This window comes from Tinamus guttatus, unplaced genomic scaffold (assembly GCF_059628265.1).
Source record: "Tinamus guttatus ecotype Peru unplaced genomic scaffold, ASM5962826v1 Tinamus_guttatus_pri_ptg001565l, whole genome shotgun sequence".
NCBI classification, from domain to species: domain Eukaryota; kingdom Metazoa; phylum Chordata; class Aves; order Tinamiformes; family Tinamidae; genus Tinamus; species Tinamus guttatus.
In genome coordinates, this window is record NW_028290099.1 from 30,001 (window position 1) to 43,011 (window position 13,011).

Here is a 13,011-nt window from a genome sequence, read left to right on the forward strand (position 1 = left end):
CTTTCCCTTTCACATGTTCATGCTACGTTGAGACACCTAAAGAGGACATTGACCTCTAGGTTGACTGAGTGCAGAAGAAGTGTGAAAGTTGGGATTCTGGGGCACTGTTTGGGCCCTGGTTTTGTACCGAGAACAGGTCCTCCTCCTGGACAACTCCAAAGCTGGTCTAGCTGTGCCAGGACCTGCAGGGCCATTGCAGCCATGCAGGCAGGCTGCCCTGTGCCCCCACCGCCCCTGTGTCCTGCTCCCTAGCACATCACAGAGCGGCCACCATGTCACAATGTGCATCAGTGGCACAGAGGTGGCCTCTGTCACCAGCGCCCACCCGTGCCCCAGTGCGTTGCTGTGCCGGCGTGAGAAAGCAGGGAGACGTGAGCTCCCAGCTAATTGGCACTCTTACGCACGGGGGACAGTGGTCCCGGTGTTTTCTGAGGCCTGCTCTGCTCCTGGTGCTGCTCGGCGTGGTCATCTGGCCGTTTGCAGCACCATGGGGCAGCTCATCTGCTGCGGCACGCGGGGCTCTCCCGACCCCGCTCCCAGCTTGCAGGCCTCATCTGGGGCCTCTGGCTCCATGGTGCATGGCACCAACGTCGAGCTTGTGGGCAGAAAATCCTCCCTTTTGGCAGAGGTGAGCAGCTGCCAGCACCTTGTGGATGCTGCCAGGAGATATCTGTGTTTCCCAGGGGAGGTGGTAGGGGCTGAAGGGCTGGAGACAGCGGCTGCTGCCCAGTGGGGCAGCCTGGGAGAAGCTGCCCCAGCCAGAGGCAGAGCCAGTGGCTGCCCTGGGCCAGGTTTGGGCACCTTGTGCGGGGCTGCTCCTTCGCAGCACCCTCCAGCCCCGCAAAGCGCCCGGGGGCTGTGGGCGGCAGGGCTGGCTCTGCGGGGCTCCTGCAGCCTTCACTGCTGCGGGCGGCCCTGTGAACGGAGCCCGTTTCTTGCAGGCTGGTTCTGCACAAGGAGCTGCTGTGGTCCCCGCAGCTCCTGAGGACGGACTCTGCCATGTGCCCGGTGAGTGGGCTGGGAAGAGCAGCGGAGCAGCTGCCCTCTCCCTTAGCGCTCCCCACGGAGCCCCGCGCAGAGCCCCGCGCTGCTCTGCTCTGCTCCGCAGGCGGCAGCGCTCTGCGCTGCTCGCACACAGCTCTGCCCCTGCTTTGGAAGCTCACTCCTGCTTTCCTCTCGCCAGCAGCTCGCGGGCCTCCCCGGAGGAGGAGGTTCCGGTGGCCGTTTTCCCGCAGACGAAGCTCTGCCAGCGGGAACGGCCCGGAGCAGCCAGAGCCTGTCCTCCAGAGCATGCTCTTTGGGCAGCCTCTGGAACGGCTCTGTGGGGAAGAGGGGAGCCTTCCCCAGCCAGTTCAGGTATGTCAAACAGGCCAGTGTGGATCTGGCCTCCACACGCACTTCTCTGCAGCCAGGCCTGAAGCTCCCATCACTAGCGGTCTTTCTACACCCCAGGAATCCCTCTGTTTGCTTTTCCCGGCAGGATCTCCTAGTCATCCTGAACAGGGAGGGACCTGCCACAGAGGGCATCTTCCGCATCGCTGCAAGCGAGAAAGATCGGCGGGAGCTAAGGCAGGCCCTCAACGCAGGAATCCATGTGGACCTAGAGAGCAAGCCAGTGAACCTCCTGGCTGCTCTCTTAAAGGTGACCTCTTCTGCCCTGCAGCTCAGTCCTTCTCCACCTCCTGCTTGTCCCCAGCTGCCCCCTCTGGGAGGGAGACGGCAATTTTGGGGTGGAATGGAGTCTGATAGGCACGAGGACTCTCTTTGCACTCAGCCAAGTCTGTGCCGAAGGAGCAGGGATTCGCACAGCCCACTGCTTGTGCAGTTGGAGAGCAGGGAGCTCAAAGCAAGCCGCCTCCTGGGGAGCCCAAGTGCCACGTATGCTCCCTCTTTGGGTGCCTCCAAAGCCTCATCTCCATATCTTGGCCTTGCAGGATTTCCTGCGCAACATCCCATCTACTCTCCTGTCGTCGGCCCTCTAGGACAGGTGGATGCTCGCTCTGGAGATGGCAGGCAAGGAGCAGCAGATTGCAGAGCTCAAAGAGTAAGTGCTGTAGGCAGTGCTAATGTTCTGGAGTGCCTGAGAGAGCTCAGGGCCTTCTCTGGAAATGGGCAGACTCCCGCAAAGACCCATTGTTCTGTTGGGCATTTGCAAAACCTGCCACCGCATTTCCTGGCAAAGTCTCCTTTCCTCACACTGTCCATGTCCTGAAAAACAAGCACTGTGCTGAGACACCTGCCTTTTGGTCAGCATCTTGCCCTTCCAGAACTTGCACTTAAGCAGCTGCTCAGCTGCCCTTGGTGCGTTTCCCATAGGACCTGTGTAAAGCAGTGACAGAAAGCAGTGGCCTTATACTCTGTGGAGGAGGCACCATCATTTGTGGCAGTTTACTTGAGACTTCTTGCTCACAGCAAGAAGCTGCGGCCAGTGCCTCCTGAAGTCAGGGTGCCTTGTGTTTGTGTTCACACAGGGTGGCTCAAGAACTGCCCCAGGCAAACCGCCTCTTGCTCCGCACCTTGCTTGCCACGCTCCACAACATCAGTCAGAGCGCAGCGTCCAACAAGATGACCTCCAGAAACCTGGCCATCTGCATCGGGCCCAGCATGCTGGGTCCAGGCCTGGACAGCACGTTGCCCCTGCAGCTGCAGATCGCGATGAACAACAAGGTGTGTGGAAGTTGCCAGGGAGCTTCTCGCGTTGGGCCCCTCTGAGCCAGGTCCACACAACCCACAGCCACAGCAAAAGCAGCAGCAGCCCCTGGGAGCGTGGGGGTGCCCCTGCGCTTGGCAACCTGCAACCTGACAGGCAGAGCTCTGACTGCAGCCGCAGAGCTACAGCTCTGGGAACAGAAACAGCAGTGGGGAGCAGCAAACATCGCTGATGCCTTTGCAGCCCTTTGCCTGACGCCCATGGTTTGTGTGTGCAGGTGGCCGTGCTAGTGGAGGTCCTCATCGAGAACCACGCAGCGATATTCGGGGAGGATGTGGCCTTCCCTGGCAGCTCCTCTGCTGAGGAGCCCTGCGAGGACACCGGCAGCTCCGCAGGTTTGTGTTCAGAGGGTTCACTGGCTCCCGGCAGGGCTTTAGTCTGGCAGCATTTGCCAGAAGTTGAGAAGGACCATGCTGCCTCCACACAAGGGTGGGGGACCCTGCTTGTGCAGCTGGGGGAGCCCTGATGTTAAAGCCTGGTAGAGCTCAGCTTTTTGCAGCATTGCTCACTCTGGCCTAGTACTGCACTCTGCCTGAGCAGGATCTTTGCCCTGGGCCAGGCTCTTGCGTCTCCTGAAATGCTCCTCACCTCCCAAAGAGCTAAGGTTGCATCTTGCCATCTACCAGGGCTGTGTGGTCCCACCAGCAAAGACCCCTTTTTCCTGCAGAGAGCCATGTAGAAGTTGCTAACAGGCTCTTTCTGCCCACAGGACCCCCCGGGGCGGCTCTGGAAGATGCTGCGGTCAGCAGCAACCCGGAGCCTGCAGCTGCACGTGGACCTGAGACCTGCGAGAGGCAGCAAGAGCCCCCTAGGAGAAGCCCCAGCAGGAGCAGGGCTATTGCAGCATGCGCCTCTGCCCCTCCGCTGCTGCCTCCTAGGGAAATCACCATCATGGAGAGGAGCCTCTCAGTTCCAGCCTTGTGCATCCAGGAGTGCCTGGAAGGCAGCACAAGGCAACAGAATCGGGGCACCAGTGCTGACAACATTGCTGTTGGGCAGCAAGAGCTGTGCTTGGAGAAGGCCCCGGAGGAACAGCCTGCCCTGCTGCCTGCACAGTTCTACCGTGGAGCTCCACCCCAAGAATCCTCCAGGCGCTCCCTGGACAGCGCCTTGCCAATTTGCCGGTGCTCCTCCATGGTATTCCTGCACCCGGCCGCCGTGCCCTCTCGCTGCTGGTGGGCCACCAAAACAATCTGAGCAGCCACCAGCCATGCTCTTGCATGCCACACCTGGGCCAGGAGTCATCAGAGCCCAGGGAAGCAAAGGGCAAATAGTTTACACAAATGGGCAGGCTGCAGTAAAAAAAGGAGGAGGAGGAGGAGGAGGAGGAAGAGGGGGAGGAGGAGGAGGAGGAAGAGGAGGGGAAGGAGGAGGAAGGAGGAGGAGGAGGAGGAGGAGGAAGGGAAGGAGGAGCAGCTTCAGGACTGCTTCCAGGAGGCAAAAATACATCAAAACTCATTGTGGTTTGACGGTGGAAAGAACTCACGTAGAAACATTCTGGACTCAGTAGAGTCAAAAAGCAGGAATTAAGAGCAAAGAAGAGGGAAGAGGAAAGAAAAGAAAGAGGTTCCTGTGGGTAGCAGTGCTTGCAGAGAGCTTAAGCCTCAAGGCAAAGAAAACAGCTCTGCTTAGCACAGGCTTAGTGCTCCTGTGCTGAGGAGCTCACACCTCAATGGAAGCAACATGGGCTGCATGCTCTGCAACAGTCCGCTTGGTTTGAAGTCATGCCTGCAGTTGAGCCGACACTGTTTCCTCTCAGCTACTGTGGGAACAGAAGCGGCAGGCTGAACAAAACACCAGCACCAAGCCTATCTTGCCCATGCACTTTGATTCTCTCTTTGCATGCAGCCATGCAGTCAGAGCTCACTCTTTCTTCATCAGGTGACTTCCTAAGTGCAATTGATGCTCCTCTGTGAGAGTCACTGATGTTGACTGAAAAGAAAAAGAAAGCTTCTAGGAGGCCTGAAGACATCAAAACTTCAAGAGAAATAACCACTGTGTTTTGCTGTTGCAAGCGTCTCAGGGTGGGCCTCATTGGAATCCACAAGGAACAAAAAGCAGGAATGAAGAGCAAAGGAGAAGAAACCAAAAAGAAAGAGATAGGAAAATGAGTAGTGAAAAAGAAGAAAGAGGAGAGGGAAGAATAAAAGGGGGAAAAAAAAAAAGAGAAATGGATGAGAGAGAAGTCCAGTGTCAGGAGAAACTGGAAAGCAAAGCAACTGAAAGAAAGCCAAGGAATCCCAAAGAAAATCAAGGGAGGAAAGCCATGAGGAAAGGAAAAAGGAGAGATGAATGTTTAGAAAATGCAAAAGAAGTGGAAAATAAGGAAAAGGAAAGAAGAGGGAAAAGCAAGAAAAAAAAAGGAAATGTGGAAAGGGAAGAAGAAAGTAAAAAATGGAGGTATAAGTGAAAGAAAAAAAAAGGAAACAAAACCAAGGGAGAACAACCCAAGGGAACACAAGCAAGCAAGCAAGGAAACAAGAGGATAGCAATCAGGAAAAAAGGAAACAATAATGGAAATCAAAATGGATGGAAAAAAAAGAGGAAAGAAAAATGGCAAGGCAAAAGGAAAGTGAAAAAGAGAAAATAAAGAAGGAAATGAGGAAGGCAACAGGAAACAAAATAGTAAGAAAAAAGGCAAAAAGAAGCATCTGGGAATGAAAAGGAAAAACAACAAAAAGGACAAGGAAAGGAAAGAGAAGACAAGAAAAGACGAGACAAGGTGAGAAGAGCAAAGAAAAGAGGAAAGGAAAAAAGAAAAAAGGAAAGGAAAAAAGAAAAGAGAAGGGAAGAAAAAAGGAGAAGCAAAAAAAAAGCAAAGAAAAGGAAAGAAAAGTAAAGAAAACCAAAGAAATGAAAAACAAAGAAAAGAGGAAAAGAGAAGAGAAGAGAAGAGAAGAGAAGAGAAGAGAAGAGAAGAGAAGAGAAGAGAAGAGAAGAGAAGAGAAGAGAGGAAAAGAGAGGAAAAGAGATGAAAAGAGAAGAAAAGAGAAGAAAAGAAAAGAGAAGAAGAGAAAAGAGAAGAAAAGATAAAAGCAAAGTAAAGAGAAAAGCGAAAAAAAGCAAAGAAAAGCAAAGAAAAGCAAAGAAAAGCAAAGAGAGAAAAGAGAAAAGGAAAGAAAGTAGAAAAGAGAAGAGAAGAGAAGAGAAGAGAAGAGAAGAAAAGAAAATAGAAAAGAGAAGAGAAGAGAAAAGAAAAGAAAGTAAAGTAAAAAAGAGAAGAAAAGAAAAGAAAAAAAAAGAAAAGAAAAGAAAAGAAAAGAAAAGAAAAGAAAAGAAAAGAAAAGAAAAGAAAAGAAAAGAAAAGAAAAGAAAAGAAAAGAAAAGAAAAGAAAAGAAAAGAAAAAAAAGAAAAGAAAAGAAAAGAGAGAAAAGTGAAAAGAAAAGAGTGAAAAGAGAAAAGAAAAGAAATTAAAAAGCGAAGAGAAGAGAAAAGAAAAGAAAGTAAAGAAAAAGGAGAAGAAAAGAAAAGAAAAGAGAAGTAAAGAAGAGAAAAGAAAAGAAAAGAAAAGAAAAGAAAAGAAAAGAAAAGAAAAGAAAAGAAAAGAAAAGAGAAGAGAAGAGAAGAAAAGAAAAGAAAAGAAAAGAAAAGAAAAGAAAAGAAAAGAAAAGAAGAGAAGAGAAGAGAAGAGAAGAGAAAAGAAATGAAAACAGAAAAGAAAAAATAAAATAAAACAAGATAAAAGAAAAGAGAAGAAAAGAAAAGAGAAGAAAAGAAAAGAGAAGAAAAGAAAAGAAAAGAAAAGAAAAGAGAAGAAAAGAAAAGAGAAAAGAAAAGAAAAGTAAAGAAAAGAAAAGAAAAGAAAAGAAAAGAAAAGAAAAGAAAAGAAAAGAGAAGAAAAGAAAAGAAAAGAAAAGAAAAGAAAAGAAAAGAAAAGAAAAGAAAAGAAAAGAAAAGAAAAGAGAAAAGAAAAGAAAAGAGAAGAAAAGAAAAGAAAAAAGAAAAGAAAAGAAAAGAAAAGAAAAGAAAAGAAAAGAAAAGAAAAGAAAAGAAAAGAAAAGAAAAGAAAAGAAAAGAAAAGAAAAGAAAAGAAAAGAAAGAAGAGAAGAGAAGAGAAGAGAAGAGAAGAGAAGAGAAGAGAAGAGAAGAGAAGAGAAGAGAAGAGAAGAGAAGAGAAGAGAAGAAAGGAAAAGAGAAGAAAAGGAAAGAAGTTTCTTTTTCTGGAAAGTTTCTGGAGTGGGACCTTTTTACTTTTTATGAGCTCTTAGTAAAATGATATAGCTATTTAAAGGTAGATTCCTTTTAAACTGAGTTTCCACATCACATCAAGCTGAGTTCACAGGAACCTTTGATGAGCAGAAGAATTTCCTTTAATAAAAATCATGAATATGATTAATTAACAAGGTTACCATCAGAAACAAGCAGGTGCTTATCTTTTTTTTTATGGCTTTTAGGATAGCCTTTGCACACAAAGGAACTTCTTAATTTTACATTTGGTAGCAAGATTCTGTTGCAACGGATCACTTCACAGTGTTGCTTAACCTGCTATTAGCAACCCCTTAGAGACACACTCAAGCTATTTGATGATTGGAGCCTAAAGCAATGTTTCAAAAAAACTGCAAGTGTGCATGTACAGTCAATGAGTGATCTATAGATTGGACCTACTTTACTTGAATAATTCACGAGGCCTACGATCTTTTCTCCTTCCCTTTCTGGAGACCTCAGAGAAGTGGAGAGGGAGTAGAGATGTGCAGTAATGAATTGTTTTGGCAAATTGCTCCTTGCCTTGCCTTGGTTATCTGCAACTTTGCAGCTGCTTCCTTCATGTGTGACTGAGTATAATCCCAAAGAGTGCTCCATCGGATGGAGCTGACAATGATGGCTTGATCATCATGGCAAGATCAAACCCGGCTTTGTTCAACGGCTTGAGACAAACATCACCAGCACCAAGAAATGCTTCCGTGTTTTCTCCAGAGATCATGGGGTGCTGAATAACAGTCTCTCAACCTCAGGATATAAAGCACTGATTTGATGGAATGGGGTCCTCACTGTGATTTCATTGTATCTTTACATCACTGTGACAGCAGTGGTATGGAAATGCAAAAGCAACAAGCTAATGGTAGCTAATATGGAGATCTACAAAGTGTTACACTGCTTTTGTATAAAGTCGAGGGGAAACTGCAAAGAAGATGGGACTAAACTCTTCTTGGTGGTGGCCAGTGACAGGACAAAAACACAGGAAGTCCCATCTCCATACGAGCAAGAACTTCTTTACTGTAACGGAGAAAAAGCCCTGGAACAGGCTGCCCAGAGAGGTTGTGGAGTCTCCTTGGGAGATCTTAAAAAACCCATCTGGATGTGACCCTGTGCCAGGTGCTCTAGGTGTCCCTGCCTGAGCAGGGGGATCATCTAGATTATCTCTAGAGGTCCCTTTCCAACCTCAGCCATCCTGTGATTCTATGAAATCCTACTTCACTTTTTGCAGAGACGAAAGACCTCTCAATCATGCAGCCCTTTATTTTAGTGCAAAGGAAAGCACTGTGCAACCCTCTTTGGAGGGGGATGCTTCTTCCTTTTTCACTGTCCTTACTACTGAGCAATCACTACAGTCATGATAAATGAGAAGGAAGAGCAGAAAGGAAGAGCCATCCCTTCTCATACCTGTAATTTTCCGGTTTTTAGAGCACCCAGTTGCTTACCGAAAAAGCATTTGAAGAACATGTGCAAGGAAATGTAATCTGAAAACTAGGAAACCAGGTTAAGTGCCCAAATCCTGAACTTTGAGATAGAGCACCTGGGTTGTGCAGTCCCTAACAGGATGACAAACAATGAACCTGCCAAAGAGCCCAGGATTAGAAAGTGGGTCCAGATCATTGTCAGCCCAAAATTTCTTCCTGGAAAACTGAAGTCACAATCATCTTGAGTCAAAAGGCATAGGTAGTTAATGGTTTTATTCCAGGCAAACAATTCTTTCACTATTTAAAAGTACGTCTTTCTATTTTTCTCACTACTCATCAACCAACTCTCAACCCAGCTAAGACATCTGCCCTGTTGTGGGAGGTAGTTCCATTGATGCGTATGCACAGATGTTCTGGAATGCCAAATGAGAACGATCTGGGGGTCTTCTACAAGTTCAGATGGTAGTTCTTTTACTTTCCCTTTCACATGTTCATGCTACGTTGAGACACCTAAAGAGGACATTGACCTCTAGGTTGACTGAGTGCAGAAGAAGTGTGAAAGTTGGGATTCTGGGGCACTGTTTGGGCCCTGGTTTTGTACCGAGAACAGGTCCTCCTCCTGGACAACTCCAAAGCTGGTCTAGCTGTGCCAGGACCTGCAGGGCCATTGCAGCCATGCAGGCAGGCTGCCCTGTGCCCCCACCGCCCCTGTGTCCTGCTCCCTAGCACATCACAGAGCGGCCACCATGTCACAATGTGCATCAGTGGCACAGAGGTGGCCTCTGTCACCAGCGCCCACCCGTGCCCCGTGCGTTGCTGTGCCGGCGTGAGAAAGCAGGGAGACGTGAGCTCCCAGCTGATTGGCACTCTTACGCACGGGGGACAGTGGTCCCGGTGTTTTCTGAGGCCTGCTCTGCTCCTGGTGCTGCTCGGCGTGGTCATCTGGCCGTTTGCAGCACCATGGGGCAGCTCATCTGCTGCGGCACGCGGGGCTCTCCCGACCCCGCTCCCAGCTTGCAGGCCTCATCTGGGGCCTCTGGCTCCATGGTGCATGGCACCAACGTCGAGCTTGTGGGCAGAAAATCCTCCCTTTTGGCAGAGGTGAGCAGCTGCCAGCACCTTGTGGATGCTGCCAGGAGATATCTGTGTTTCCCAGGGGAGGTGGTAGGGGCTGAAGGGCTGGAGACAGCGGCTGCTGCCCAGTGGGGCAGCCTGGGAGAAGCTGCCCCAGCCAGAGGCAGAGCCAGTGGCTGCCCTGGGCCAGGTTTGGGCACCTTGTGCGGGGCTGCTCCTTCGCAGCACCCTCCAGCCCCGCAAAGCGCCCGGGGGCTGTGGGCGGCAGGGCTGGCTCTGTGGGGCTCCTGCAGCCTTCACTGCTGCGGGCGGCCCTGTGAACGGAGCCCGTTTCTTGCAGGCTGGTTCTGCACAAGGAGCTGCTGTGGTCCCCGCAGCTCCTGAGGACGGACTCTGCCATGTGCCCGGTGAGTGGGCTGGGAAGAGCAGCGGAGCAGCTGCCCTCTCCCTTAGCGCTCCCCACGGAGCCCCGTGCAGAGCCCCGCGCTGCTCTGCTCTGCTCCGCAGGCAGCAGCGCTGGGCGCTGCTCGCACACAGCTCTGCCCCTGCTTTGGAAGCTCACTCCTGCTTTCCTCTCACCAGCAGCTCGCGGGCCTCCCCGGAGGAGGAGGTTCCGGTGGCCGTTTTCCCGCAGACGCAGCTCTGCCGGCGGGAACGGCCTGGAGCAGCCAGAGCCTGTCCTCCAGAGCATGCTCTTTGGGCAGCCTCTGGAACGGCTCTGTGGGGAAGAGGGGAGCCTTCCCCAGCCAGTTCAGGTATGTCAAACAGACCAGTGTGGATCTGGCCTCCACACGCACTTCTCTGCAGCCAGGCCTGAAGCTCCCATCACTAGCGGTCTTTCTACACCCCAGGAATCCCTCTGTTTGCTTTTCCCGGCAGGATCTCCTAGTCATCCTGAACAGGGAGGGACCTGCCACAGAGGGCATCTTCCGCATCGCTGCAAACGAGAAAGATCGGCGGGAGTTAAGGCAGGCCCTCAACGCAGGAATCCATGTGGACCTAGAGAGCAAGCCAGTGAACCTCCTGGCTGCTCTCTTAAAGGTGACCTCTTCTGCCCTGCAGCTCAGTCCTTCTCCACCTCCTGCTTGTCCCCAGCTGCCCCCTCTGGGAGGGAGACGGCAATTTTGGGGTGGAATGGAGTCTGATAGGCACGAGGACTCTCTTTGCACTCAGCCAAGTCTGTGCCGAAGGGGCAGGAATTCGCACAGCCCACTGCTTGTGCAGTTGGAGAGCAGGGAGCTCAAAGCAAGCCGCCTCCTGGGGAGCCCAAGTGCTACGCATGCTCCCTCTTTGGGTGCCTCCAAAGCCTCATCTCCATATCTTGGCCTTGCAGGATTTCCTGCGCAACATCCCATCTACTCTCCTGTCGTCGGCCCTCTACGACAGGTGGATGCTCGCTCTGGAGATGGCAGGCAAGGAGCAGCAGATTGCAGAGCTCAAAGAGTAAGTGCTGTAGGCAGTGCTAATGTTCTGGAGTGCCTGAGAGAGCTCAGGGCCTTCTCTGGAAATGGGCAGACTCCCGCAAAGACCCATTGTTCTGTTGGGCATTTGCAAAACCTGCCACCGCATTTCCTGGCAAAGTCTCCTTTCCTCACACTGTCCATGTCCTGAAAAACAAGCACTGTGCTGAGACACCTGCCTTTTGGTCAACATCTTGCCCTTCCAGAACTTGCACTTAAGCAGCTGCTCAGCTGCCCTTGGTGCGTTTCCCATAGGACCTGTGTAAAGCAGTGACAGAAAGCAGTGGCCTTATACTCTGTGGAGGAGGCACCATCATTTGTGGCAGTTTACTTGAGACTTCTTGCTCACAGCAAGAAGCTGCGGCCAGTGCCTCCTGAAGTCAGGGTGCCTTGTGTTTGTGTTCACACAGGGTGGCTCAAGAACTGCCCCAGGCAAACCGCCTCTTGCTCCGCACCTTGCTTGCCACGCTCCACAACATCAGTCAGAGCGCAGCGTCCAACAAGATGACCTCTAGAAACCTGGCCATCTGCATCGGGCCCAGCATGCTGGGTCCAGGCCTGGACAGCACGTTGCCCCTGCAGCTGCAGATTGCGATGAACAACAAGGTGTGTGGAAGTTGCCAGGGAGCTTCTCGCGTTGGGCCCCTCTGAGCCAGGTCCACACAACCCACAGCCACAGCAAAAGCAGCAGCAGCCCCTGGGAGCGTGGGGGTGCCCCTGCGCTTGGCAACCTGCAACCTGACAGGCAGAGCTCTGACTGCAGCCGCAGAGCTACAGCTCTGGGAACAGAAACAGCAGTGGGGAGCAGCAAACATCGCTGATGCCTTTGCAGCCCTTTGCCTGACGCCCATGGTTTGTGCGTGCAGGTGGCCGTGCTAGTGGAGGTCCTCATCGAGAACCACGCAGCGATATTCGGGGAGGACGTGGCCTTCCCTGGCAGCTCCTCTGCTGAGGAGCCCTGCGAGGACACCGGCAGCTCCGCAGGTTTGTGTTCAGAGGGTTCACTGGCTCCCGGCAGGGCTTTAGTCTGGCAGCATTTGCCAGAAGTTGAGAAGGACCATGCTGCCTCCACACAAGGGTGGGGGACCCTGCTTGTGCAGCTGGGGGAGCCCTGATGTTAAAGCCTGGTAGAGCTCAGCTTTTTGCAGCATTGCTCACTCTGGCCTAGTACTGCGCTCTGCCTGAGCAGGATCTTTGCCCTGGGCCAGGCTCTTGCGTCTCCTGAAATGCTCCTCACCTCCCAAAGAGCTAAGGTTGCATCTTGCCATCTACCAGGGCTGTGTGGTCCCACCAGCAAAGACCCCTTTTTCCTGCAGAGAGCCATGTAGAAGTTGCTAACAGGCTCTTTCTGCCCACAGGACCCCCCGGGGCAGCTCTGGAAGATGCTGCGGTCAGCAGCAACCCGGAGCTTGCAGCTGCACGTGGACCTGAGACCTGCGAGAGGCAGCAAGAGCCCCCTAGGAGAAGCCCCAGCAGGAGCAGGGCTATTGCAGCATGCGCCTCTGCCCCTCCGCTGCTGCCTCCTAGGGAAATCCATCACACCATCATGGAGAGGAGCCTCTCAGTTCCAGCCTTGTGCATCCAGGAGTGCCTGGAAGGCAGCACAAGGCAACAGAATCGGGGCACCAGTGCTGACAACATTGCTGTTGGGCAGCAAGAGCTGTGCTTGGAGAAGGCCCCGGAGGAACAGCCTGCCCTGCTGCCTGCACAGTTCTACCATGGAGCTCCACCCCAAGAATCCTCCAGGCGCTCCCTGGACAGCGCCTTGCCAATTTGCCGGTGCTCCTCCATGGTATTCCTGCACCAGGCCGCCATGCCCTCTCGCTGCTGGTGGGCCACCAAAACAATCTGAGCAGCCACCAGCCATGCTCTTGCATGCCACACCTGGGCCAGGAGTCATCAGAGCCCAGGGAAGCAAAGGGCAAATAGTTTACACAAATGGGCAGGCTGCAGTAAAAAAAGGAGGAGGAAGATGAGGAGGAGGAGGAGGAGGAAGAGGGGGAGGAGGAGGAGGAGGAGGAGAAGGAGGAAGAGGAGGGGAAGGAGGAGGAGGAGGAGGAGGAGGAGGAGGAGGAAGGGAAGGAGGAGCAGCTTCAGGACTGCTTCCAGGAGGCAAAAATACATCAAAACTGTAACTGTCACCACAGA

At 52.0% G+C, this 13,011-nt stretch overlaps 2 protein-coding genes across 2 annotated transcripts; both read left to right on the forward strand.

Annotated features, from left to right (window-relative positions):
• Positions 1 to 971: 971 nt before the first annotated feature.
• On the forward strand, positions 972 to 3,907 carry LOC148590233 (uncharacterized). Its single transcript, XM_088539287.1, has 7 exons — positions 972 to 1,008; positions 1,187 to 1,356; positions 1,481 to 1,642; positions 1,935 to 2,044; positions 2,472 to 2,667; positions 2,928 to 3,045; positions 3,420 to 3,907. Exons 4-7 carry the CDS (start codon positions 1,992 to 1,994, stop codon positions 3,905 to 3,907), a joined length of 855 nt encoding a protein of 284 aa, XP_088395413.1. The 5' UTR covers positions 972 to 1,008; positions 1,187 to 1,356; positions 1,481 to 1,642; positions 1,935 to 1,991.
• A 5,382-nt stretch (positions 3,908 to 9,289) lies between these two features.
• Positions 9,290 to 12,715, forward strand: LOC148590234 (T-cell activation Rho GTPase-activating protein-like). The gene is made up of 8 exons (XM_088539288.1): positions 9,290 to 9,430; positions 9,744 to 9,810; positions 9,986 to 10,158; positions 10,283 to 10,444; positions 10,737 to 10,846; positions 11,274 to 11,469; positions 11,730 to 11,847; positions 12,222 to 12,715. Exons 1-8 carry the CDS (start codon positions 9,290 to 9,292, stop codon positions 12,713 to 12,715), a joined length of 1,461 nt encoding a protein of 486 aa, XP_088395414.1.
• The last annotated feature ends 296 nt before the right edge of the window (positions 12,716 to 13,011 follow it).

Coding starts and splice junctions, on each gene's coding strand:
- LOC148590234 (XM_088539288.1), top strand. CDS start 9,290: ATGGGGCAGCTCATCTGCTGCGGCACGCGGGGCTCTCCCGACCCCGCT. Junction 9,811..9,985: donor CGGACTCTGCCATGTGCCCG/GTGAGTGGGCTG, acceptor TCCTCTCACCAG/CAGCTCGCGGGCCTCCCCGG. Junction 11,470..11,729: donor AGATTGCGATGAACAACAAG/GTGTGTGGAAGT, acceptor TTGTGCGTGCAG/GTGGCCGTGCTAGTGGAGGT.
- LOC148590233 (XM_088539287.1), top strand. CDS start 1,992: ATGCTCGCTCTGGAGATGGCAGGCAAGGAGCAGCAGATTGCAGAGCTC. Junction 2,668..2,927: donor AGATCGCGATGAACAACAAG/GTGTGTGGAAGT, acceptor TTGTGTGTGCAG/GTGGCCGTGCTAGTGGAGGT. Junction 3,046..3,419: donor GGACACCGGCAGCTCCGCAG/GTTTGTGTTCAG, acceptor TTCTGCCCACAG/GACCCCCCGGGGCGGCTCTG.